Genomic DNA, 25,191 nt, shown 5'->3' with positions numbered 1-25,191 from the left:
TTTCTGCATATAGCTTTCACAGGAATTGACAGACACCCCTACACAGCTACTTCCAGCGAAACACTTGCTTTCTGTGGTTGCAAAAGAGGCCCACAGAACTCCCCACTGCCTTAAGCCTTCCAAGGCTCCATCCTCTGGGTAGCTCTTCAATCCAAGGGTGAGCTTGTCAGTGGACTCACCCGTTTCTGTGGACAGTCTTGTTCGAGTACTTCTTTTCTCAAAAATCATACCCAAGGATTTTCCTTGCAATAAAGGCAAATACTGAAAACCAAGGGAAAAAGCACAATTAGAATGCAAGATATATATACAATCCAATATAAGAGATTGTGTTTCAAAATGCTAATAGAAATACGGATAAATTAACTACTACTTCTGAATAAGTGGTCCCAATATTGTTTAAAAATTGGATTTCACTATATTTCACACTCAGTCCACATGGTTTATTAACATCAAATTAGGAGTTAATATTATTTTTGCATACAGGGTTCTCACGTAGGCCAGGCTAGCCTTGAACTTGCTATGTAGCAGAGGCGGGCTTTGGACTTCTGATCATTTTACCTCCACCTCTCAAGGCCTGGGGTTCCAGATGAATGCCACTATGCTTGGGATGCAGTGTTACTGATGATAGGGTTCAATCTGGGCACTGGTTCCAGAGCATAATATTTCACACTGGAGCTATTATCTTACTTAACTATTGAAATGCCCGTTCCATTTTCAGTGATGCTGCAGCTGTTTGATTCAAAAGAGCTTTTTCAGCTCCTAAGATCCTACTCTGTCACAACATGAGTCCTTCTTAGGACTCCGATAAGCCTCAAGTTTTTACCTCCATGTTCGCCATTCTCCCACATGAGAGAACATAAAGGCTTTGTTCCTGGAAGCCATTTGAAAACACTCTGGAGGCTTGAGTGTTGGGTGGAGCTCTTCCTCCATCCTCCTGTGTTATTAGACTTCCCGATAAGATGCCTTATCATCTTCTGGTCTCCAGTCAGCAAAGCATAAAAAGGCAATGCTCTCTGACCTGAGGATGCCTTTTACTGCATTTCAAGTGTTCTAGGAGAACATCAGCCCATAGACATAGGAGCATCTCTTGGCCAATTGAGCTAGGAACTAGACAAGAAAGCCAGAGTCAAATCAGACTTCCTCAGCCTGAAACCATATTTTAAGAAACCTCTTTGAGTCAGGCAGAGTGACACATCCAGCACTGGGGGGGGGGGGGAGGGGGGCAGGCAGGTCTATGTGAGTTCGAGACCAGCCTGGTCTACATAGCGAGTTCCAGGTCAGCCAAAGCCACAGAGTGAGACCCAGTCTCAAACAAACACACAACAAATAAACAAATAGCTTTTGAACTAATTTGGAATACAAATTGCTTCCACAATTAAGCACTCTAAACAAAGCCACTGATTTTGAAGCATAAATTGTTCAAAATGCAGAACAATCTCTATAGTTAAGTACCACTTAAAATTTCTTCCCCTATTTGGCTAGAATTTACTTGTCTCTTTATAATTAGAATGTTTTTTAAACATAATCTCATCATTATGAATACTAGCATAATGATGACATATCTGATACATACCCAGAATAGAAGTGTATTGCAAACAAACAAACAAACAAAATCAGTAACATACCTCTAAGTTTTAACTGATAGAGAACACACAAAGAAAAGGGACATGTAAGAATAAAATCTTTTTGGACAAATAATATCTCAGCTTCAGACCCGGTTACTAATGAATTCCACCATTCTCCTAAAAAAAAGTGCAAGGACTTGTGGTAGAATAAGTGCTTTTCATGAGTAATTACATGCCTGCACACTCGGTGCTAATCAATTACCTTGCCTGTGAGGTTTCATTACTTAGCTACCATCCAGGAATATTAATGTACTTTCTTTTCCCTCTGCTTTAGGAAAGCTGCCTCCAAAAGGGCCGTTGGTTTGTAATGGAAAGGAATGAAAAGCCACTGTCACATACTTCTCCTTTGTTCTTTATCCTGAGTTTCAGATCTGCAGACAGCCATAGCATGTACTCAATCTCCTCTCCTGTGAAGTTCTTCAGGGTGAGGAGATCACGGCCTTTCAGCTGTACTTGACTCTGTAGTGGCTTCCCACACCTACAAAAAAAGGGGGGAAGGCAGAAGAAGACAGTACGTATACAAGAAAACAATGCTATGGGGCGATCCGCTGTCCCAGTCTTGGACTCAGAGCAAATCACATGGTGCAGCATTATCTGTCTACAAAGCCTTAATAAAACTGATATGGCTGTGATTTCCATTTCGTATGTGCAGTGATTGTTATGTGTGAGAGAAGAGAAGACTTTGTGGAAAGAAGTTGACTTCTGACGCATTTGAATTAGCTGGATGGGCAAGCTTTGCCACTTAACTGAACCTCATGGCAACCTCAGGACAGTTACCCAATCTCTCTCTGCAGATGGGTCTCATCAACAGATGAGTGTAAAACTTTTATAGTGTCATTATGGAAATTATTTACATGATGTAAACCAGTGCTCAAGATAATATGCATTATATAGAGCTTATCTAGTGTTGTCAAAATCTGTACGAGATTGATAAGGCACAAGAGACAATTGTGTTGCTTGCTCCCTACGCCTTTCCTATCTCTTTATGAAGACTTGTATTCCTTTTGTCACCAGATGAAAACACAGCCAGACGTGTAGCTTTTCTAGCATCACGCAGAAAGATGTTTCAAAATTCTACGGTTATGTTTGTATCCCAAGAATGGTAGTAAAATAATAAACAATAATAATAGACAAATGATAATGATTTTTTAAGCTTGGGAAATTTGCGGCAAGTTTACACCATTTGCCTTCAGTTCATGTCTGATTCAGATTGGCTTCCTTTATTGGGGGGAAAAAGCCAGGACCTGCTTGTTTTGTTTCCTTTCTTTCAGTCCCTAAAGGTGAAGTGAATGGGAGAGCAGATCTAGTTGGTTTCTGTTTTCTATTTTGAGTGTAGGTGTTTGAGGGTAACTATTTGTGTTGTATTTATTATGGGAGTCCTCTAGAGAGACTCACACAGAACAGCTCTTGACGTGGATAAAAACATTTCCTGAGGGCAATTAATGGTTTTATGTTTATCCAGACACCACCACCCCAAATTAAGATCTTTCTGCCTCTCCAGGACATCACTTGACACAGTAAGAAACAATGTCATGTCACCAGTTCATGAGAAGCGCTCCATACTGCTTCACCTGACAAGAGTAAGGTCCATTCTATTAAATACCCCTCTTTCAATCTGCCATCACAACAGTGAAGTAGGTAGTAGCTAGTACTTTATTCTTCCTGCCTAATAAACTTAATATCCTTTGACTAACGTCTCTCATTTATTGATCTCATCTTTTTACCTTGATAACCACTATTGGTACTCTCAATTTCTGAGTTCAACTTTCTTACATTCCACTTACAAGTGGGATCCTGAGGTATATGTCTCTCCTGTTCCTGGCTTACTTCACTTAATATATAGTATTCTAGGTTAGTCTGTGCTATTCCAAATGCCAGAATGTCTTTGATATTTACAGGACAAATATAATTTCAGTGTATGCATACATAAATATATATCTCATACATTTTAATCCAATCATCTATTGATAAACACTTAGATTATTTCTTTATCTTGGCTTTTGTGAATGACGTCTATCAAGATTACTGAACACCCATATTTTTTTTAATCCCCTCTTATCTCCACCACCTGGCTTGGTTTCTGTAGCCCATTTTATAACATGTAAGTGATAATGTATGTATTATAAAACTGATTCTTGTCTATCTGCTTTGAAAGTCTGTTTTGGGGATTCTGACTTGTACTTTGATCTGGTGAGGGCAATATCAGTACTGGCTTGGCCTGGGTACACGTTAAGACAGGAATATACTGTCTTAGCAGTCGGCTGCATTGTGATATCTTTTATTTGAGGCAATCACTATATAAAATGAGCAGCTTTTGTTTCATTGTTGCCACAGTGTTATCTGTATTTAATAATAACTGAAGTCTATCACACTAGGCGGGGTGGGGGATGAATACTAATTAGAAAGACTGAGAAACTGGGGAAAATTGATTTACTCTATCTATTAAACATTAATTTTTACTAGGAGCATGATAACTATTACAATATGATCATACTTAAATTCTAGTATAAAACAATAATTTGAGTATATGTTCTGTTGAAATGTATGTATACATTTTTGTAATCATGACATGGTCATAGGTATGACAATCACAGAGTCACTTAAGTTGTTGGTTCCACTTCATAATGTCTGATAACTTGGACAAACTTCACTAAATAACTTTCTGGCAGAGTTGACTTTTCATCTAAAGTTCAATAAGTGAGTATGTACTTTTTCAGAACCTATGATAGGAATATCCCACTCCAAGTTTTGAGTTGATGATGAAGAGTAATTCCACAATTTGAGAGTTGGTGGGAGCTTTGGCTAGTTAGTTGGCTCTATTAATATGAGATACTAATGATGTATTTCACTACATATAGAAAGAAATTCATCTTTTCTATTTTTGTATAGAACAAAAATTGTTTCTGAGCTCCGCAGGCTTCTGCATGTATGTGGTGCATATACATAATATGGCGATTTGAATGCACATACATAATATGGTGGTTTGAGTAGGTTTGGCCCCCATAGATTCACGTGTTTGAATGGTTGGCCCATAGGGAGTAGCACCATTAGGAGGTGTGACCTTGTTGGAGGAGGTGTGGCTTTGTTGGAGGAGGTGTGGCCTTGTTGGAGGAGGTGTGGCCTTGTTGGAGGAGGTGTGGCCTTGTTGGAGGAGGCATATCACTGTTGGTGAGGGCTTTGAGCTTTCCTATGCTCAAGCTATACCCAGAGTGGAATTGAATCTTCTCCTGGCTGCCTGCAGAAGACAGTCTCCTGACTGCCTTTGGATCCAGAATTAGAACTCTCAGCTGCTTCTCCAGCACCATGTCTGCCTGCACACTGACATACTTCCTGCCATAATGATAATGAACTAACCCTCTGAAACAGTAAGCCAGATCCAATTAATGTTTTCTTTTATAAGAGTTGCCTTGGTCATGGTGTCTCTTCATAGCAATAAAACTCTAAGACACATACACTCAGGCACATACATATGCACAGAAAAATTTAAATATGTATAAAGAATTTTGAACACAAATCTATACTTATTTATAATATATAGTAATGGATTTTTTGTATTACAAAGCGTAAGAAAAATAAAAGTAAAATATTTAGACTAAGAAAAAATACTTAAAAATGATTTTTAAATATGCAAAACATTTTGCTAACTAAGAAGTTTCTAGAACAGGCTATTACTTCATTCTACTAGAACCCTAGCTAAAAGTGTATAAATCTCTGTACAATGTCTCTATGCTAGTAAGTCATCCACTGGATAACTTTGAGTCATAATATTTATGACTTCAAATTGGATTTCACATAATAAATTTGGTAATGCATTTGGTTCTGATATTATTTCTGAATTATTTTTTATTTATTCTTCTCTCATATATTACATCCCAAATGCAGCTTCCTCTCCTTCCGCTCCCAACCTCTCCCCTTTTCTTGAGATCCATGACCCCTCCACCTCCCCTCAGAAATGAGCAATTTTCCCAGGGGGTATCAACCAAAAACAGCATAACAAATTACAATAAGACCAGGCACATATTCTCACATCAAGGCTGGATGAGGCAACCCAGTAGGAGAAAAAGAGTCCCAAAGCTAGGCAAAAGCGCCAGGAACAGCCCCTGGTCCTGCTATTAGGAGTCCCACAAGAACACCAAGCTAAATAACTATAACATATATGCAGAGGACCTAGCTCAGAGCCATACGGTCTACCTGATCTCTGAGAGCCCACTTGAGTCCCTGTCAGCTGATTTTTGTGGTCCATGTTTTTGTGGTGTCCTTTCCCTTTTTGGCTCCTCCAATCTTTCCTCCCCCTCCTCCATAGGACTCCCCAAGCCCTGCCTATTATTTGGCTGTGGGACTCTGTATCTGTTCCTATCAGTTGCTGGGTAGAATCTCTCTGGTCTCTCTGTGATGATTATGCTAGGCTCCCATCCCAGCACATCCTGCAGGCAGAGCAACCTGTAGATCAGAGGCTTTGTGGTGGCTTGGTGTCCAAATCCCTCCAATGGAGGTCTTGCTTGGTTACAGAGGATGGCTGATTTGGTTCTGATAATATTCATTAATGATTAGTAAGAAACCCTTGGCACTGATGCCATTGAAAAGTAAGTCATTGACTAATATGCATGCATTTCCAAGGTCAACTACAGCTTTCTTATGGAACTCTGTAAAATAGGTTTTCTAAATCTGTCTTGAATAGAGGTGTGGCAGTGTAATCTTTCCCACTTCGAATTCAAGGATGTTTTCAAAACACATTTCCTTCTGGAATACAGTCTCAGCAATGTATCGTCCGGGATGACAAACTCTTCCGACTCTGTGTGTTATGACTACATTTCCCTTATATGGCCTGAGACTTCTTCCAACAGTATTTTAAAGGAAAAATGTTCAGTTGGAAAACCCCACTCACTGCATTTCAGGGAATATGGGAAATGCCACTCGAGCTGTTGGATTCACATCTATTAACAACAGGAAAATAATCTCACGAGATCATTTTAAGGTCTTAATTTGGGCCTGGCATTCAAGCTCAGTATTCTGGTTATTTTTCGAATTCACAAAGCTGGGTTTCCAAGTTTGTGTCCTTGCTTTTACTATCATCTTCTGAAGGGTTTTGGTATACATTTTCCAACTCCTGAGCACTCACCAGATTGAAGGTTTCATTAAAACAACAACAAAAACAGCAAAGCCATAAAATGGGGATAGAATGGTGGCTCAGCAGCTAAGAGTGCTGGATGATCTTTCAGAAAACCCAGATTCAATCCCTAGCATCAATGTGGTGCCTCACGAACATCTGTACCTCCAGTTTTAGGGGACCTGGCACCCACTTTTAGCCTCTGGGATTAATGATGATGATAATAATAATAATAATAATAATAATAATAATAATAATAATAATAGCATAGGCTTCAGAATTGTATTGTTCTGGCTGAGTTTCATAAAATAGAACTGGAAATGAAAAGGATAATTTTTTTTCAAAGACCTTTAAATTTTCTCCCAGAGTTCTATGGAAAAAAAGAAACAGAAAAGAGGACCAATGACTTCTAGTGAATCCAAACTTCTAAATTCTAGATCTTATTAACTTTCTTTAAAAAAAAAAAAAGAAGAAGAAGAAGAAACAAAGGTTGGAGTATCTTCAAATGTTCCTCAAATTTGTTCTTGAATGCTTCAGAAGCTCACGTTAAGGCTCAGGGTCAGTGTGCTGCTATTTCTCTACTGACAGAAGATTTGAGTACAAAGGTACAAGTGACAAGCAAACATCATGTTTGACTATGTTTTGGTCAAATCCTTTGATTTTTAATTTATATACAACAGAAACTGAGTTCTTCCCACAGAGAATGAGAGAAGCAGACTATCTTTCCAACCTGCACTAGATATTCCACAGAAGTTGCTGTGAGTCTCACTGGCCAGAGAGTTTCCTAGCAACAACCATTAACTGATACACTTTCCCCACTGAAGGCTTCTTGAGCCTTTTTTTTTTTTTGGTGGGGGGCTTTGTTTTGAAGTAAGGCAATTGAGTCTCCTCACAAATGTTGAAGTGGAAAATACCTAATTACAACCACTGCGCCATAGAGAACACTCAGAACTTACTGGTATGTTATAATTAAAACTTCATATTCATATGCCTCATTCTTAGGCCTCTCATAACCATGGCTGCAGTCTTTGATTTGCTAAGCTGGACTATTTTTGATGTTATATGTGTGTGAAAGTATATAGTAGCTGTTCCTCAGTAGCTGGCTTGTTTCACTTAGCGTAAGATCCTCCAAAGCTCGCCTTATAAAACATGCAAGGGTATTTTCTGCCTCAGCACAGTAGTGTTAGATTATAAATAATCATTAAATCTGAATCAAGACAAACTAACCTCAATAATTAGTGAGAAGATCACTATTTTAAAAATCATTGCCAAAGCACTAAAAGCACTCTTGTTTTTCACTACAGATGTATAGAGAATTTCAAAAGCATCCTAGCAGATGCTTCTTTAGTACACTGGAAGTTTAAAAAAGTAGCAAAAATTGCAATGCTTTGTTTCTTTGTAGATTCTACCAAGAGCAGTCTTCACAGTGCTTGATTTTTTTAAAATCATGTATCTTCCAAAACAGAGTAAGCCTCCTTCCTATTATTTGGTGGCTTGTCATATTCTTTTCTAAAACTGGATTGATTTCTAATGTCTTATCCTTTGCACTGTCAAGGTTGTATATTACACCTCAGAATTCCTTTAATATCAAGTATGTAGTCAGTATCACTTCCTCACAAACAAACCTGTTCTCTCCTGTCAATCATTTTCTGCATTTATAGCAATAGATTATTCTTCACTAGGTTGCTCTGGCTGTATAATTAATGTCTTTCAAACAGAGATTCAATCAACAATCCTGTAACCAATTGTTTATTCTATAATTGGAAATAGATTCAACTCAAAGGCTGGTGAGACATGGAGAATAATTAATTGTGGCCTAGGATATTGCTAAAGCTCAAACTCCCCTAGGACTCAGGTACTCTGTGACAGGGTTTGATCTACTGAGAACAATGAATGGGCCTCTGTTCAGAAATGAGAGCACTATCATAGTACATCCTGAGCATCTCTCTTTAGGTCAAGTGCTCAGACCTAGAAAAGCTGATGGGAAAAAGAGGTTGGACCAATGTGTGCCCACAGCACCAAGAGGAGTTAATTTTCAGCATGACAATAGCAACCCACAAGCCCCTTTTGGATAGGATAAGTTGCCATGATTTGAGAACCAAAAAGTGCCAAAAAGTGCAAATAAATATGTTACATTTTAAGACAGGAATATATGAGGACTTGACTTACTGACTATAAAAAGAACATTAAATGTACCTCAACTAATAGAGTCCTACTGTTTATACCATTAAAAATTCTTTAGAGTGGTCATTATCTTTTCTGAATTCTATCCAGGAGGTGGGGCAGGAAATGTTAGCATAGGAAAAAGTTGTTTTTCATAGATATCAAGATCTAATCAGGAAAATTTATCATGAAAAGGAAAGCAAACACAATGGTCTTAGTTTAAGTCCCATCCTGTTTATTATCAACTCATAGAACTTGCCTTGGCTACAAAATGAAATTGCCACACCTCTTCCCTGAGCTAATAAAAATTAGAGAAAAGTACAAGAGCTCCACAATTGGGCCACATTGAGATATTGCTGACATAGACCTCTTTTTTTTCTGGTCCTTGTTAAACATTGTCCTTTTGGGAGGGTGATAAATCCCCATTCAAATTAGCCAGATAAAGATGTTGACCACAAAGTTACTAAATTCTAATTCCAATCTGAAACAGCCTACTCTATCTCATGAGAACCAAAACCAAGACACGAATCTCTCTTTTAAAATACAGATTTATTTTATTTTTATTTGTGTGGGTGGTGGAGAGGCATTGCACAGGAGTGCAGGTGCCTGCTTGGGTTAGGGGCCTTGGATCCTCCTGGATCTGGAGATACAGGTGCTTGTAAGCTGCCAGATGTTGGTGCTAGGAGCCAAACTCAGATCTTGTGCAAGAGCAAGACAGCCTTTTAACTATTGAGCCATCTCTCTGGCCCCACACAAACCACTCTTTATTTTTCCCATGAAGTATTCACCCTTCTTGTACTAAATCATATAAGAGAGAAACTAAAATTAAACAAGAAATCGCCTCTCAAATGAGACCTGAGCTACACTATCATTCTCCCATTTTTTTAGAAGTACATTTCATTTTATTTTGTCTTATTGAAACACTGGGGATTCCTAGGACCTTGCACATCCCGGGAAAACTCCTTACTGGTGAGTTACATCAACAGTCACACTAACAGTCATACACTATCATTCTTCAGCTCACATATATAAAACAGAATACAACATTGGGGCCAATGAGAATTATGTACAGATTTCCCATCATTTATATCAAGGTGATGTGGGTACTAATTGCCTGTAGTTTGGCTTCACACAATATATACACAAATCTAAACATATTGTACCTTGTAAATATATACAAATTGTATGTGCCAATTCAAAATGAAAATAAAATAAGGTTCAAAAACCAATTTACAGTTTAATTAGAGCCAGAGCCTTCGAGAAAAGCACACTTAGCTCCTTAAATAACACCATTTGGAAAAAAAATAAATGCAGAGGTTTCTTAAGCCCAAATCACTGGATGCCAAGTGAAGATTCCCATATTAGCTTTACTTTATGTAAACATCTAACTAGAAAATGGAAAAGCATGGGCTGCTGGCAGAAGAAAGTCTTTCCTCACTATAGTCTGCATTTTCCATTTCTGACAAATGATTTGGGGCATGGGGAAGACATGGATGTGTTCTCTGGCATCATTGTCTTTTACTGGAAGAGAAACTGCATGATTTGAGTAAAATGTGCACAGTTGGAAACTGACTTTTCCAGACATGGAAAAAACTCGAGTGGAAAAATGGTCCCCTGATCCCTACAGAGCATTAGAGATAAAGACTTTAGCTTCTGCATCCTTTATGGCCAATGAGCTCTATATCTGAGATTCAGATGCTTCTTTAACTTTGTAGTGATGTGAAAAGTAAGTGTCTTTCCTTATTTTTCTTTCCTTATTTACACATTTTGGTTATATCTAAAAAAGGGATATTGGACCTTCGTAGGTTGGCCAACTGCCTCAATTTGGAGGGATCAAAGTAAGAAAACTAATTTTTTTAAGTAGTTGAATTACAGTCCTATTTTAGTTCAGGTGCAGCAATAAACTACGATCTTGAGGTCATTTGCTAGCTCGAATCTCAATTTCTTATCTGAAAAGCTGAGCCAGGGAACTAAGTCAATGGTTTTTCATGCTTTTGTCTCCCACAACAGCCATAAGATTAATAAACACAAGAATTTGCAATGGACAACTGAATTTTTCACTTTCTTAAAAAGGTACATTAGAAACAGGACTTTATTTTCACAAAATTCTTGAATGGATTCCATGGTTGTAAACAACCATGAGTCTTTTTCCAAATCTAGAAACAAATTTACCATCAGTTATAATAATTTTTAACAAAATTATCTGAAACCTTTCTTATTGTTGCTATATACCCATATGTACTATAAATTATTGTTGATAACCCAGTGACTATTTCTAAAACATTTATAACATCAATATTGCCAAATTGTGGAAATTCTTTGAGAACTGAAGAATATAGACCAGGCCTGGCTTTATGTCGTCCTATTATTAAAAGCCTGAAGACTTTTTCTTAACTAAAACAGGAGAGTGCTGAAAATATATGGCCTCCATTATTTTAGTTAAATTACTAAATGGTAGGTTGGGGGAGGGGAGGGAAATCCACTGTTGGCCAAAGGAGATCTTGTATCTCCATTCCAATTTGGTCCTGTGCCTTGTATGCTTTTCTGAGGTCAGAATGGGAAAACTGTTTTAAGGCACTTCGATTTTTGACATTAAAACATGACCACAGATGATTCGTTCTTGTCCCTCGTCTATGCATAGTCTGCGGTCACTTCATCTGAGTGTCTGTCTGTATGGGTGGATGTGTGTGGAGGGGGTTGCAAAGGAAGCATAACGAGTGATGTGAGCCCTGATGGAGGTCTGGAATGAAATACCTGAAAACCAGTCACCTCCGGCTCCAATCTATAACCTCCACAGAATTGGCTGGCTTAGCTCAATATTCTCTGAAGAAATTTCTATTTGGAAGATGAAATTGAAGTGCACTTATAAATTGGTCTTCTCTGACAAAGAAAGGGATTTTTAGTGCTTTCTTTAAAAGCTATAAGTGGTTTTTCCTAACAGGCAACAAATCATAGAACACTATTATCCAAACCTAGCCAGGCTCCATAGCCTTGTGCATGAGATGGAATTGCCTGCTCATTTGCTGTTTTCACCATTCTTGGTGTCTGATCCTATTGATTTTATAGAAAAAGGAAAAAGAAAAAAATTAATTGACTAACCCTTCTTGATTCAGGTGTCTGTGTGGATGGCTTCAGCCCCACTTCAGTCCTTATCTTATCATGTGCACTGCAATGTCTGACTATTCACTTCAGAACTGTTCAACCTCAGTTTCGGTGGCACCTGCAAATTCTTGCCACGCTGTCAGTCTCTAATGGTAAATTCATATGGTATGTTGTGTAACAGGGAGATCCTCTGATTCCTCCCCCAACCCCCGAGAGATGGAAAAACAAGAACGAAATCAAATTTGGATGAAGAAAAATTGTCCGAGTGTTGTCAGAGAGCTTTTTCTCTGTTGTGAGGGAGCCTTGTCAAAGTCTGACTATCATGACAGTCAATATGCCTAAATAATGCAGTAGGAATGACAAATACACACACTATGTAAGAATATCCCATGACAACCACGTCAGTGTGTGTTCATAGCTCTCAAGACTAACTAAACAATAGAAACAACTTAAGAGAGAAACTCATTTTCTTCAGACTTTCAGTGCAATGAGTTGGAAAAGATGTGACAAAGAGTAGCTCACATCGTGTGGCCAGAAAGCAGAGAGAACAGGCAAGTTTTCCCAACACACTTAGAGCTGTGCTTTACTAATGTCCTACTAGATGCTCTTCAGTCCAGTCAAGTTAAAGAGATTAACCCTTGCTTGGTATTGTCTTGTTCACAATAGGACAAGTGCTATTGAGTTTCTCAAAAGCCTAGATGGCACTGATATTTTGAAAAAGCCAAAAGGCATTTGGGCTAATTTAGCTGGATTTTGCTCCAGGTCCTATTTAGTTCTAAAAGTGGCTAACTAGGGTTTTTTAGAAATGCAGTCTGGCTAGTAGGTATCAAAAAGAGAATATCATTACTGAGGCTAGTACACACCAAAAATAGGATATCAGTACTGAACAAAAAGGCCAACTATTTGAGAGAGGTTTTGCTTATACAATTCAATCTGCTATGATTATTATTTTTTATTTATTATGTATACAGTATGCATCCAATCACATTATAGATGGTTGTGAGCCACCATATGGTTGCTGGGAATTGAACTCAGGACCTCTGCAAGAGTAGTCAGTGCTCTTAACCACTGAGCCATCTCTCCAGGCCCCTCTTATATGATTATTAAAAAAAATAAAGCAGTATGTAGTCTTCTAAAGGGGATATATGCCCAAGTTCTAAGCACTGGCTATTTATTCACCACAATATTTTCAACTCAGTGATTTCTCTTTGATAAAAACTATGGAGTAAATTTGAATCATCCTTTTATCTGATGCTATCCAGTGAGGTGGAATGAAACACAGGGAGCACTCAGCTCTTATTTTACAGGTTTTGCACAAATTATCACATTGATTATCATTGGAGTGTGACTTCATGTGCCTGGAGTGAAGTACCTTATGTCCTAGTTACGGTTTCTATTGCAGTGATGAAACACCATGGCCAAAGCAACTTGGATAAGAAAGGCTTTATTTGCCGCATGCGTCTACATCACTGTTCATCACCGAAGGAAGTCAGGGCAGGAACCTGGAGGCAGGAGCTGAGGCAGGCCATGGAGGGGTGCTGCTTACTGGCTTGTTCCCCATGACTTGCTCAGTCTGCTTTCTTATACAACTCAAGATCATTAGCCAACGGTTGGACCCACTCACAATGGGCTGGGTCCTCCCCATGAATCACTAATTAATAAAATGCCTTACAAGCTTACCAAAGCCTGATCTTACGGAGGAATTTTCTCAATTGAGGCTCCCTCCTCTCGGATGACTATACCTTTTGTCAAGTTGTCATAAAAGTAGCCAGCACACCTTATCTCCCGTTGCATCTTCAACAGAATGCATAGCAAATGGAACAAAATAGGTACTCAATAAATACCTGTTGAAGGAGTGATTGAATCACCCTACAATATGGAGCATATGTTATATGCCTATCCATGTTACAGGTGAAGTAACATTGCAGAAAAGGTTAGTGACTTGCTCAAGGTCATGCAGCCAACTAGCACTGACGCTAAGCCTGCAGCCTAGCTCTATAGGTTCAAAACTTCAGAATGAGACTGTACTTCTGGGGATCATTTGTATAGTTTGTTAAAACCCGAGGGCTTTTTATTTTGCAGGTGCCTTAAAATGTATTTATGCGATGTGACTCTGGCACTAAGTGATAGTCTCTGGGATCTACTTATCCGATCTGTCTATAAAACAAGAGAACGCATGAGTCTAATATGATTCTTGCATCTGAGAGCCTTATACTCACCAAAGAAGAGGTGCTAAAGATGGAGGCCAGTGAACTTAGATCTATCAGGGAGTTGAGAGCAAGCAAGCCCAGGAACACCATCATGGGTACATTTCTCAATAGTGGGAGGAAACTTCCAGCTGGAACCTTCCATTAGTAATCCCGAGAGGTTGTTTTGTGGGCCACTTTAGGTTGCAAAGTGGCTCTGGGGAAATTCTGATTGTCACCAGATTCTAGATGCTTTCTGGCTACAAGGTGTGCACCTCATGTTTTTTTGCTTACCAGCTAACTCCTCTCCCTCCACCTTCACGGCTGGCACATGGCACACCAACTTTAGCCTTGTGCTCCGCGCCTGGTAGTGGAGAGTGGATAAGCTTTTGTTTTAAATTCGTTGGAAGCAGCCTCTTTGGCACACACCATCAATATTTTTAGAGATGAATTTCCAATTTTCACTTTTAAAAAAGCGGTTGTAGATATTGATAGCCCCAGACACTTGAGTTTCCTTGGCAGCAGCTTTTTAAGCATTCAATTCATTTCCACGGCAGGGTCTTTTGTCTTTTCAGGACTGGATTAGCTCCGACACCCTAAAGTGACATATTGTTTTCTTGAAAACCCAAATACGGGTTGAAGGCCCTTGTAAATTACTTCCTCTTGTTTCCTTCAGCCAGTAGTTTGTTTAAAGCGTACCCAAATGGAAGATGTCAAGAGCATTTAGTCTGTTGTCCCTGCCTTGCTTAGCATGGTAAAAACTCAACTACAGGATGACCAAGAGATGAAAACCCAGCTAGAATCAGAAATAGCTCCTCATGCACCTGCTGACTGGGGCACTACACTCACTCTGCAGATAGAGTCACTGCGGAACACAGTTCCAGCTCCCAATCTCTTGTCACTTACCAGAAATTTCGAACCATGGAATTGTGACCCTTTCTGAGAGCTGCATTGTTGAGCAGGATCCTCAAAGTAGATATCATCTTCTTTTGCTCGTGCAAAAGGGGATTCTATGATCCAGAGAGCTGCACAGCCAGTCAGGCAGTGGGGGCCACTGGAAAGCTAAGAGTGCTTTCAGTTGCAGAGAGGGAGCAAAGGTCCTAGCACCCTTCCACTGCCTTATCAGATGAGCCTGGTTAGAGATAGAGCAGGGCAAGGTGCAGGGGCACTTGAACTTTAAGCCTAACTCCAGTGTTGTATTTTAAAGAAATCCTAACTCTTTCAGAGCCCAGCCTCTTCGTTGTTCACAATGTACTTATGCTGTCACTTGCTTATATAAGATCAGTTGACAAGTACCCATTGAGCATATAATATATGCGAGGCACCGCCGTGCCGGCTGCTGTGAAGGTAGCCAGAAATAACTCATTCAGAAAATGTAAATTGGCAGTACAAAACCCCAGATGGAGATATGACAGCCCTGAGTATTCCTGTTGATTGCACTTTCCTACCTAGCACTCCCATCCTCTCCACAAAAACAAATAGAAAGAGGGTGGGTTCAAAGTTGGGTTTGCATGACAGAATGTTAGAGAGGCATAGAGGTACAATTGAAAGCTCTCAGTCCCAGGGCTCCCTTTATGTCTTGCACAGAATAGGTGTTTAATAAGTCAGTAGGCATTTATTGATTCTGGTGTGAGCTTACGTTGAGTACTGCTACTTCCCCAGCAACTCCTTAGGTCACTGAGGTCCACCGTTTCAAATTCACTCATTTATCCAGAGTTTGAAATCATCCAGTTTCAAATTCTCATCGGTGTCAGACATCAGGGTAGACTTGAGTTTCAAAACAGGAAGTGATCTCATCTTTGCGGAGCTTAAGATTTCAACAAGGATGATAGCATTTGTAAACAGTATTACTATTAAAGCCCATATGAAAGGTCCAGATAAAGTTGTCCTGAATAACATGGAAGAGGGAAACTGTTAAGCCAGGAAGGGTGGAAGACGGGGGAGGAGTAAAAGTGCAGGCAGCCGCCTCCTCTTTTCAATTCATACTACTTAGCAAACCCTGGTTATTATAATAATGGTTAGGCTACGCAACATATCTGGTATAAAGAAGTTTATTTGGGGGAGGGGAAAGGGTGAGGAGTTAGGGCGGTTGATTGGACATGTAGACAGACAGTCAGACAACAGAAAGACAGACAGACAGACCGAGACAGCCATGAGGGCAGAGAAGAACAGAGAGAGAAAAGGTGAGGACAGACCAGACAGAGAGCAGAGAGAAAGAGAGACAAGACTGAGAAAGCTAGGGAGGCTGGCAGGGGTCCTTTAATCCAGAACACACCTGGGGTGCATCTGGTGGTGGCAGCAGGTGATGACATAAGAGGTGGCTAGGACCCTAGAGGCAGGCTAGTTGAATCACCTGTGAACTAACACTGGTATTCACTTGCTAGAAGTTTATAGAATACCCCCAGGAAATGTCATTTGAAAGTCAGCTGCGGTTGCTTCAGGAGCAGAGATGGTTATGAGATCATCATTGATACTGCCAGGGCAATAAATCTTGACGCTCTTCCCTTCTCTTTGTGGAGAATCTTTTTGGATGAACAGAGAGCAAATAGAACTTCGAAGCGTCTGCTAAATGTTATGTTCTGGGAAGGGCCCTCCAGGCAGAAGCAATTGTTTGTAACGGCACAGAGAAGAAGGTGGAGAGTGAACGGGCCAAGTAGGGCATAGATAGCTGCTTGTTTGAAAAAGCAGTAAAGCTCCTTTGAGGTGGAAAGGCAGGCCAGCTGGACAGGTCTCAGGGACCAAAACTGTTCTCCTAATGCAAGGAGGGAAATCGTATGCTTTTGTGGAGTCTGAAGAGCATGTGCTGCTAGAAGGCTCACAGCTTCACCCCCATATTGTCAGTAAGTTGTGCTACCTATGCAAACAACTCATCAAAGCAATGTTAGGGCAAAAAGGTAAGGCTTGTCTGTAGTTTTCTGCTAGAGAGTGCGGTCAGCAGTTTAGAAAGTAACTCACCAGCCCTTCTAATTTTAAAGAAATAGAAGGCCAAAGTTAGAGGGGATTAAGGGAACTGAAGCTACCACAGAGACAGGCCTAGAGGAGTTGCACCACAGTTGGAACGGTGCTAATATCTATTTCACTGAATCTCAAAAGGCAAAGCTATTTCAGTGCAATGGAGAAGTACACCACAACTAGCCTACTTCTGTTAATACAACCATACAAGGAGCATTTTACTTTAAAGGCTTTTATGTTTATAGTAGTTACTTGTTGCATTGTTGCCACAAAACACCAAGAGGAGGCAATTCAAGGAATAAAGGGATTGTTTTGTCTTACAATTTGAGGGGTGAACATCTTTACCTTGAAGATGGCATGACCACAGGAACCTGAAATAGCTGCATTCACAGTCAGGAAGCAGAGAGAGATGAAGGCTGGTGCTAAGCTTACCTTCTTTTTTTATGTAGTCAAAGACTCAAGTCCTGGAAATGGTATATAGCTCACATGCAAAGTGGGTCTTCTGACTCAAATAACCTAATTTAGATAGTCTATCTGACAGACCCAGAGATTTGCTTCCATGATAGTTCTGAATGTCATCAAGTTGAAAATGGAGATTTACACTCATAGTGTTCATCCTCAGAACTCATCCATGAGCTCGTTGCTCCCTCCGCCTCTCTGATTTTAGCCTTAGCTGCCTTCTTTGGCTCTCTACCTTTCCATTTTTTTAGACATGCATGCATGAATGAAATAGTCAGGCTAAATCCCTGTTCTGGGTGGGCTTTGAGAAATACCATGATGATCAGGGAAGACGAGTCACTGTCTATGTAAGTCTTCATGATTTGAAATTACTTAAGAACACAACTTCTGCCTCTGCACATATATCCTAACCGAGTCCAAGCGGCTTGTCACTTATTCTTTCGCTTCAGGGCACATGAGACACTGACTGCCCTAGCTTGGCCTGACTACTGTGTGGTATTTGACGGGTTTCCTAAAGGAAGTGTTGTTGATCTTTGGTGAATTGCAAGAATTGGGGACTTTGTACAACTGTAGAGAACTGTATAGGATCCTACAGCAAAGTAAGGAAGCTGAGTGCAGACTCAAAGGGAGGAACAAGTAGTACACATGACAGTCACAAATGGTCATACCAGGAAGGATGGATATACTCCACCCACTGTCTGTCTAAATGACGGTCCACCACCAAGTATACCATCCATACCATGATGTATGTGTCCTGTTTCTATTCTCCCAGTGTCCCCTTCACCATACTCACAAATTTTATCCACTTAATAATTCAAATTTTCTGCTTAAGAACAAATGGCCCAATTTTACTTCCCTGCCCCTTGGTTGTTGTTGTTGTTGTTGTTGTTGTTGTTGTTGTTGGTGGTGGTGGTGGTGGTGGTGGTGGTGGTTTTTGAGACAGAGTTTCTCTGTGCAGCTTTGGCTGTCCTGGACTCATTCTGTAGACCAAGGTGGCCTCAAATTCACAGAGATTCCTCTGCCTCTGCCTCCCGAGTGCTGGGATTACAGACATGTACCACCACTGCCAGGCCACCTACCTGTCCCTTAGCTGTGAAGTATGTTCAACACAAGCCTCTTAACAGTCTTCACTTGGAATTCATTTACTTTGCTTCAGTGCATAGCAAGTTGTCCATCAGTGTAGCCGGTATCAGTGGGTTTCCCGACTCGTTTTCCTTTCTACCCTGCTTCTGCTTTCTAAGATCTTGTGCTTGCTAGTTTTATGTCCACTTAATATAAGCTAAAGTCATCTGAAAAGAGGGACCCTCCATTAAGTAAATACCTCCATAACATCAGGCTGTAGACAAGCCTGTAGAGCAGTCGTTCTCAATCGTGAGCCACGACCCCTTTGCAAACCTCTATCTTCAAAAATATTTATAGTACAATTTATAACAATAGCAAACTTATAGTTATGAAGTAACAATGAAGATAATTTTGTGGTTGGAGGTCACCAAAACATGAGGAACTGTATTAAAATGTAGCAGCATTAGGAAGGCTGAGAACCACTGCTTTAGAACACTTCTTTTTAGTTTTTAAGCTATTTTTATTTTATTTATTCACTTTACATCCTGGTAATAGCCCTACCTCCTTGCTTTCCTCCTGGTCCCACCTGCCTTCCCTCCTTCCCTCCCCAGTTCTGGAGAAAAGGGAAGCCACACACCCCCAAGCTCATCAAGTTGCTTCAGGGTTGAGTGTGTCCTTTTCCCCTGTGGCTCGGCAAGGTAGTCTCCCAGGGAGATGTGATCAAAAAGCTGGCAACAGAGTCCATGTGAGGGGCAGCCCTTTCTCCCCTAACTAGGGGACCCACATGAAGACTAACCTGCCTATTGGCTACATATGTGTAAAGGGAGGGGGCTAGGCCCAGTCCATACATGGTCTTTTGTTGGTGCTTCAGTCTCTGCAAGCAACCCCTGGGCCTGGTTAGTTGGCTCTGTTGGTCTTCCTTGTCTCCTCCAGGTCCTTCTGTCCTTCCCCCAACTCTTCCACAAGGCTTCCTGCACTTTGCCCAATGTTTGGCTGAGTCTAAGCATCCATTTTGATCTGCTGCTGGGTGTAGCTTCTCAGAGGACAGTTATACTAGGCTCCCATCTGCAAGCATAGCAGAGTATCATTAATAGTGTCAGGGCTGGCTCTCTCCCACGGGATGGGTTTCACATTGGGCCAGGCATTGGTTGGACATTCCCTTAATTTCTGCTTATAGAGCACTTCTTAGTTAGTGATTGATGTGGGAGAGCCCAGCCCATTGTGGATGGTGCCATCCCTGAGCTGGTGGTCCTGGGCTCTAGAAGAAAGCAGGCTGAACCTCTTGTAGCCAGGATTGGTTGGTACCCCTTCTCAGAGAAGGAGAGGGACTGGGGATGGAGGGGGCATGAGGGTGGGACTGGGAGGAGGGGGGAGCTGGGATTAGGCTGTGAATTGACTAAATAAATAAAAGAAAAAGTTTTAAAAATAAAAATATAAACTTAAAAAAAAGAAGAAGAAAGCAGACTGAGCAAGCAGTGGGAAACAAGGCATAAGCAGCACCCCTCCATGGTTTCTGTATCAGCTCCTCCCTTCAGATTCCTGCCCTTTTTGAGTTCCTGTCCTGACTTCCTTCGATGATGAACAGTGATAAGGAAGTGTAAACCAAATTGTCCCACCTTCCTTCAGCCAACTTCCTTTTGGCATTTCATCATAGGAATAGAAGCCCAAACCAAAACAGATCTCTGTCTTGGTGTCTGCTTATGGGGGGGGGGCGGAATTCAGTCTTAACCCAAGTCTATCTTTCCAACATTTCAATGTCCTGATTCTATTGCCTTACTCTAAAATTTAGAGGTTAAACGATTCTTTCATTGACTTTGAAATTATCAGTGTCACCATCTTGGTCTCCCATGCGTACCACTCATTCTCACGTTTTACACAAGTTGGCTTGCAACGACTGGCAAATGCTTAATAGCTCACTCTTAAAAAATGAAAAGTTCTGATTGATAGCACTGCTTTATTTGTGTCATATGAATATAGTTAAAACAAGCAACTTCAAGCTATGGATGTGACCTCAATAATTGCAGAGTTTGGGAAAATGAAGTGAAAAAAAAATTGGTCCTGCGAGCTGCTTTGAGCAGGCACCATCGGTACACTGCTACTTGCAACCAGTTCCCATCCTTTGGCTCAAGGCTTGGAAGGTATTGCTGAAGCCACGCTGTCAAGAGCTTTGGAAGCCAGATCAGAGAGTTAATGGCTTAATCTGTAGCCAACAAAAGATTATTAAAGTTTTAAAGCAGGGTAGCCAAGAGGACATACATCATCTTCATTGTGTATTGAAAACATTAATCTGGTGCTATCTTTTGAAACATGCAGTAAGAAGAAAAGTGGAGGCTAAAAGTAATGAGGTTGTTGTAGGGTAAGAAGGAGCTGAGCATATGGATGGGGCTGTAAAAGAAATATAAAACAAGAGGAGAAGTGCAATATTGATTTAGAGAATCAAACTTATCTTTGGATAAAATTGATCAGCTATTGAGAGAAGAGATATTGAGAAGTTAATGAGATGCCATGTTTTCACATTTGTACTACGACTTTGAGTCTAAAATTCCAAACAGCCAAATATTAGCACCAAGAGTGTAAAGAATGCTCAATTTCCTGGCATTTTCAGCTTAAAGGCCTCAGGTATGAATATGAAGTATTTCTGTGAAATTGCCGTCATGTTCCCTAATCAAACCCAAGCACCAAAAAGGTGATTTTTAAAAACATATGAAGAGAGTGATATTGAAAATCAAATGTGACCTCTGCCTCAGTTACTGAGGAAGGTGAGTTTGGCCCAATCACAAGAAACTCTCAGCGTCTGCTCTCTCTCTCTCTCTCTCTCTCTCTCTCTCTCTCTCTCTCTCTCTCTCTCTCTCTCTGTCTCTCTCTGTCTCTCTCTGTCTCTCCCTCCCTCCCTCTCCCCACCCCCCTCCATGTGTGAGAGGCAGAGACAGGCAGATGGTGGGAGGGAGGGAGGGAGAGAGAGAGGGAGGGAGACACACACACACACACACACACACACACACACACACAGAGAGAGAGAGAGAGAGAGAGAGAGAGAGAGAGAGAGAGAGAGAGAGAGAGGTTATAGCCCTTTGGGAAGGTTCAGCATGCTACTCATACATGAGGCAATATCTAATAAGCTAGTAGTTAAGATGGGCAGAAGTGTCTCAGTGGTTCAGTGCATTTGTTTCTCTTACTGAGAATCCAGGTTCAGTTCCCAGGGCTCACGTGTTGCTCACAACCGTCTGTAACTCCAATTCCTGAGGAACTAATGACCTTTTCTGATACCCAAGGGCACCAGGCAAGCACATGCTATACAAATGTGCCTACAGGCAAAACACCCATAAGCATACAATAAAAATGAAATAACTATTTTTCAAAGAGTACAACTTTTAGATCTGTTACTAATTGTGTTAATACTTTTATGGCTTGTTCCATGGTATCACTATATATTTTAGAAATCAGGGCCAGCCAGATGGATACGTGATTAACAACATTCCCTACTCTTCCAGAAGATCCAGTTTCAGTTCCGAGAACTCCCTTTGCATGGAACTGCCTCTAAGTTCAGCTTCAGGAAATTCAGCGCCCTCTCCTGACATCTGCAGGAACACACACACACACACACACACACACACACACACACACACACACACACACATACACACACACACACCCCTTTCCACATACATATATAAGAATCAATCTTTATAGAGTCTTAGAAATTATAGCATTTGCATGCAGTGCATATCTAGATCTTAAAAGTTTTGGGATGCTATACCTTAAGCTGGATTTGAACATAAAAGTTTTGTTTTGATTGTCTTAGGTGATGTGAGTGGGGAGCAACCTTAGAACGAGGCTATGATTGGCAGTTTTAGAAGGAGAGTATGAAGCTTACTCATCCATGACCTTATTAAATTTCAACACTAGTCAACCTTATAACCGTTCCTACCATCGAGCCCCCTTGCAATGTAAAGTAGTAAATGTCTTTACTATTTAAAGCATTCTGAACTTGGGAGTTTTTTTTTTAATTGTGCTCTGCTGTCAAACACCATCACACAAAATTAGCTTAGTATTTCAAAGGTTATTTCTCATATTATAACACAGAAATAGCAAAAATCATTCCAAGAGATGTGGATTCTGGTTTCCTCATTAGCAAATGGAAAAGCAAGACTCAGACATTTTAATTTTTGTTTAAATTAAGGTATGTGATCTCTGACGATTTATTTAATTTTTAATTATGTATTTGTGTATATGTCTTGGGGAGAGAGACAGACTCGTGTTTTTGCATGTGAGCATGTGGTCATGCGCATGTATGCAGGCCCCTATGAAGTTCAAAAGGAGGCAGTGGATCTTCCTTGAATTGACTGCTGTGGGTTCTGGGAATCAAAGTTGGGACCTTTTTTAAGAAGCGTATGTGCTCTTAGCCATAGAAAAACCTCTCCATCCTGATGTGTTCTATTCTGGATTACAAGCTGAAAATCAGTATATCACGAACTTAACTTTGTTCTGTGTGCATGAATTTTAAGGCCTATCTAAATGTGAGAGTAGACTATTGAAGTACCTCAGTATTCTTGTGTGAATTTTCCAGATTTGGTAAAGACCACTATAATCGGAGCACAGAATAGTTCTACCAAGAGAAAGCTACCTTTTAAAAAGAACATGTGACCACATTCAACAGAAGCTCTTTGCATTCTCTTCTCTCATGAGCCATGAGAGAGCAATCTTTTCTCTCTTACCTATCGTTTTACTTTTTTTTTCCATAGCATAATACAAACAGAACCATGCAGTATATAATCTTTTGAGACTGGCTTCTTTCTTTTCTTTGTTTTGTTTTAATTTTATTAATTTATTCAGATTACAACTCAATTGTTATGCCATCCCTTGTGTCCTTCAGTTCCTCCCTCCGTCCCTCCCGCTTTTACCCTATTCCCCTCCCCTAGGTCTATGACCAAGGGGGCCCTCCTCCCCCACCCTATGGTCATAGGCTATCAGGTCTCATCTTGGTAGCCTGCTTATCCTTTCTCTGAGGCCTCCTCACCATGGGGAAGTGGTCAGAAATGGGGCACCAGAGTTCATGTCAGAGTCAGAGACTGGCTTCTTTCAATCAGCATAACATTTTCAAGATTTATAAGTTATCCATATTATTGTACTGTCACTACAGTGCTCCTTTTTATTGTTAAGAAGTATCTCATTGTAGGGATACATCAGTTTACATTAATTTCTTCCATTAAGAAACATTTCAGTTGTATCAAGATATCAATGAGCTTATCAATAGACCTTCTGCAAACACCTATGTGTAGATTTTAGTAAGAATATAAATATTATTTATCTAGAGCAAACATCTATAAGAGAATGGCTTCATCACACAGTAGATAGAATCTTAACTTTGGAAGAAACCGTCAGTGTCATAAGAAACACAAGGAAGTGCTCGCTTCGGCAACACATATACTAAAATTGGAACAATACAGAGAAGATTAGCATGGCCCTGAGCAAGGATGACATGCAAATTCGTGAGGCTTTCCATATTTTTAGGAGGTCCCCCTTGGGCTTAGACCTAGGGGATGGGAATAGGGTGAAAGGGGGAGGAACAGGGAACGGGAGGATAACAATTGAGTTGTAATCTGAATAAATTAATAAAATAAAAAAAAAAGAAACACAAGGAAGGGTCTAGTTGCCACACATCCTTCTCAACATTTGATGTTGTCAGTATTTTTCTTGGTTGCCATCTTAATTGGTGATAATAATTTGTATTTCACTAAAGGCTAATAATGTCAAGAAAATTTTCCTATGATTAGTTGTCAACCACATATCTCTTTTTGTGAAATATGGGTTAAATCTTTTGCAAAAATTGATTTGTTCACTGGGCATGGTGGCACATGCCTGTAATCCCAACACTAAGGGAAGTAGAGGCAGACAGATCTCTGTGAGTTCAAAGGCAGCCTGGTCTACAAAGTGAGTCCATGAAAACCTAGGCTACACAGTGAAACACTGCCTTGAAAAAAAATTGACTTGTTTTTTTTTTAAACATACATACATATTGTGTGTGTGCATGCATGTGTATATTTGTATTCTTGCTACAAGACTGTTGTTGGCTGTAGCTTTTTAAAATTCTTAGGATGGCCTTTCAGAAATTAAAAACAAACAAAAAAAATAACAACAACAAAATCCAAAACCATGTAATTTGTTCAAGTTTAGGTTATCATCTTATTTTTGGTTTTCTAAAGGTTTTATAGCCTTACATTTTACATCCAACTCAGATTCATGATACATTCTTAGTTGTTTTATTTAAAGTTTAAGGTTCAGGTAGAGTTTCTCCAACACCTTCCCCCAAAAATTGGTGTTTGATTTCCTTTTATTATGGCCCCTCTATATCCTAGGTAATAACCATGGGCTGGAGCTTCCAGTAATTCTTAGTATCTTGGCAGTGCTTCATAAGCTGTATATAGCTTGGATGTGCATGAGAACTGGCAATAGGAAATAAAATTGAGTCAAGAAAGTGAAAAAACCAAATTACCTATCATCTGGCTATATTTTTCTTTCCATGAATAAATATGTC

The 25,191-nt window shown here is 40.1% G+C and overlaps 1 protein-coding gene across 3 annotated transcripts in view; it reads right to left on the bottom strand.

The window, feature by feature from the left end:
* Positions 1–25,191, bottom strand: part of OTC (ornithine transcarbamylase) — a 120,203-nt gene that overhangs the window by 51,887 nt on the left and 43,125 nt on the right. For 2 of the 3 annotated variants that reach the window (XM_084788997.1, XM_084788996.1), the window contains exons 3-4: positions 1,965–2,104; positions 180–261 (exon numbers count right to left, since the gene is read on the bottom strand). In XM_084788997.1, the coding sequence (XP_084645123.1) occupies positions 180–261; positions 1,965–2,015 (133 nt within the window). In that variant the 5' untranslated portion in view covers positions 2,016–2,104. Of the gene's footprint in view, positions 1–179; positions 262–1,964; positions 2,105–15,089; positions 15,307–25,191 lie in introns of those variants that run through there. The other variant, XM_084788995.1, reaches the window with a different exon arrangement.

This window comes from Acomys minous (genome assembly GCF_964271855.1).
Source record: "Acomys minous genome assembly, chromosome: 7".
In the NCBI taxonomy this organism is placed as follows: Eukaryota; Metazoa; Chordata; class Mammalia; order Rodentia; family Muridae; genus Acomys; species Acomys minous.
This window is presented reverse-complemented; position numbering and strand designations above follow the sequence as displayed.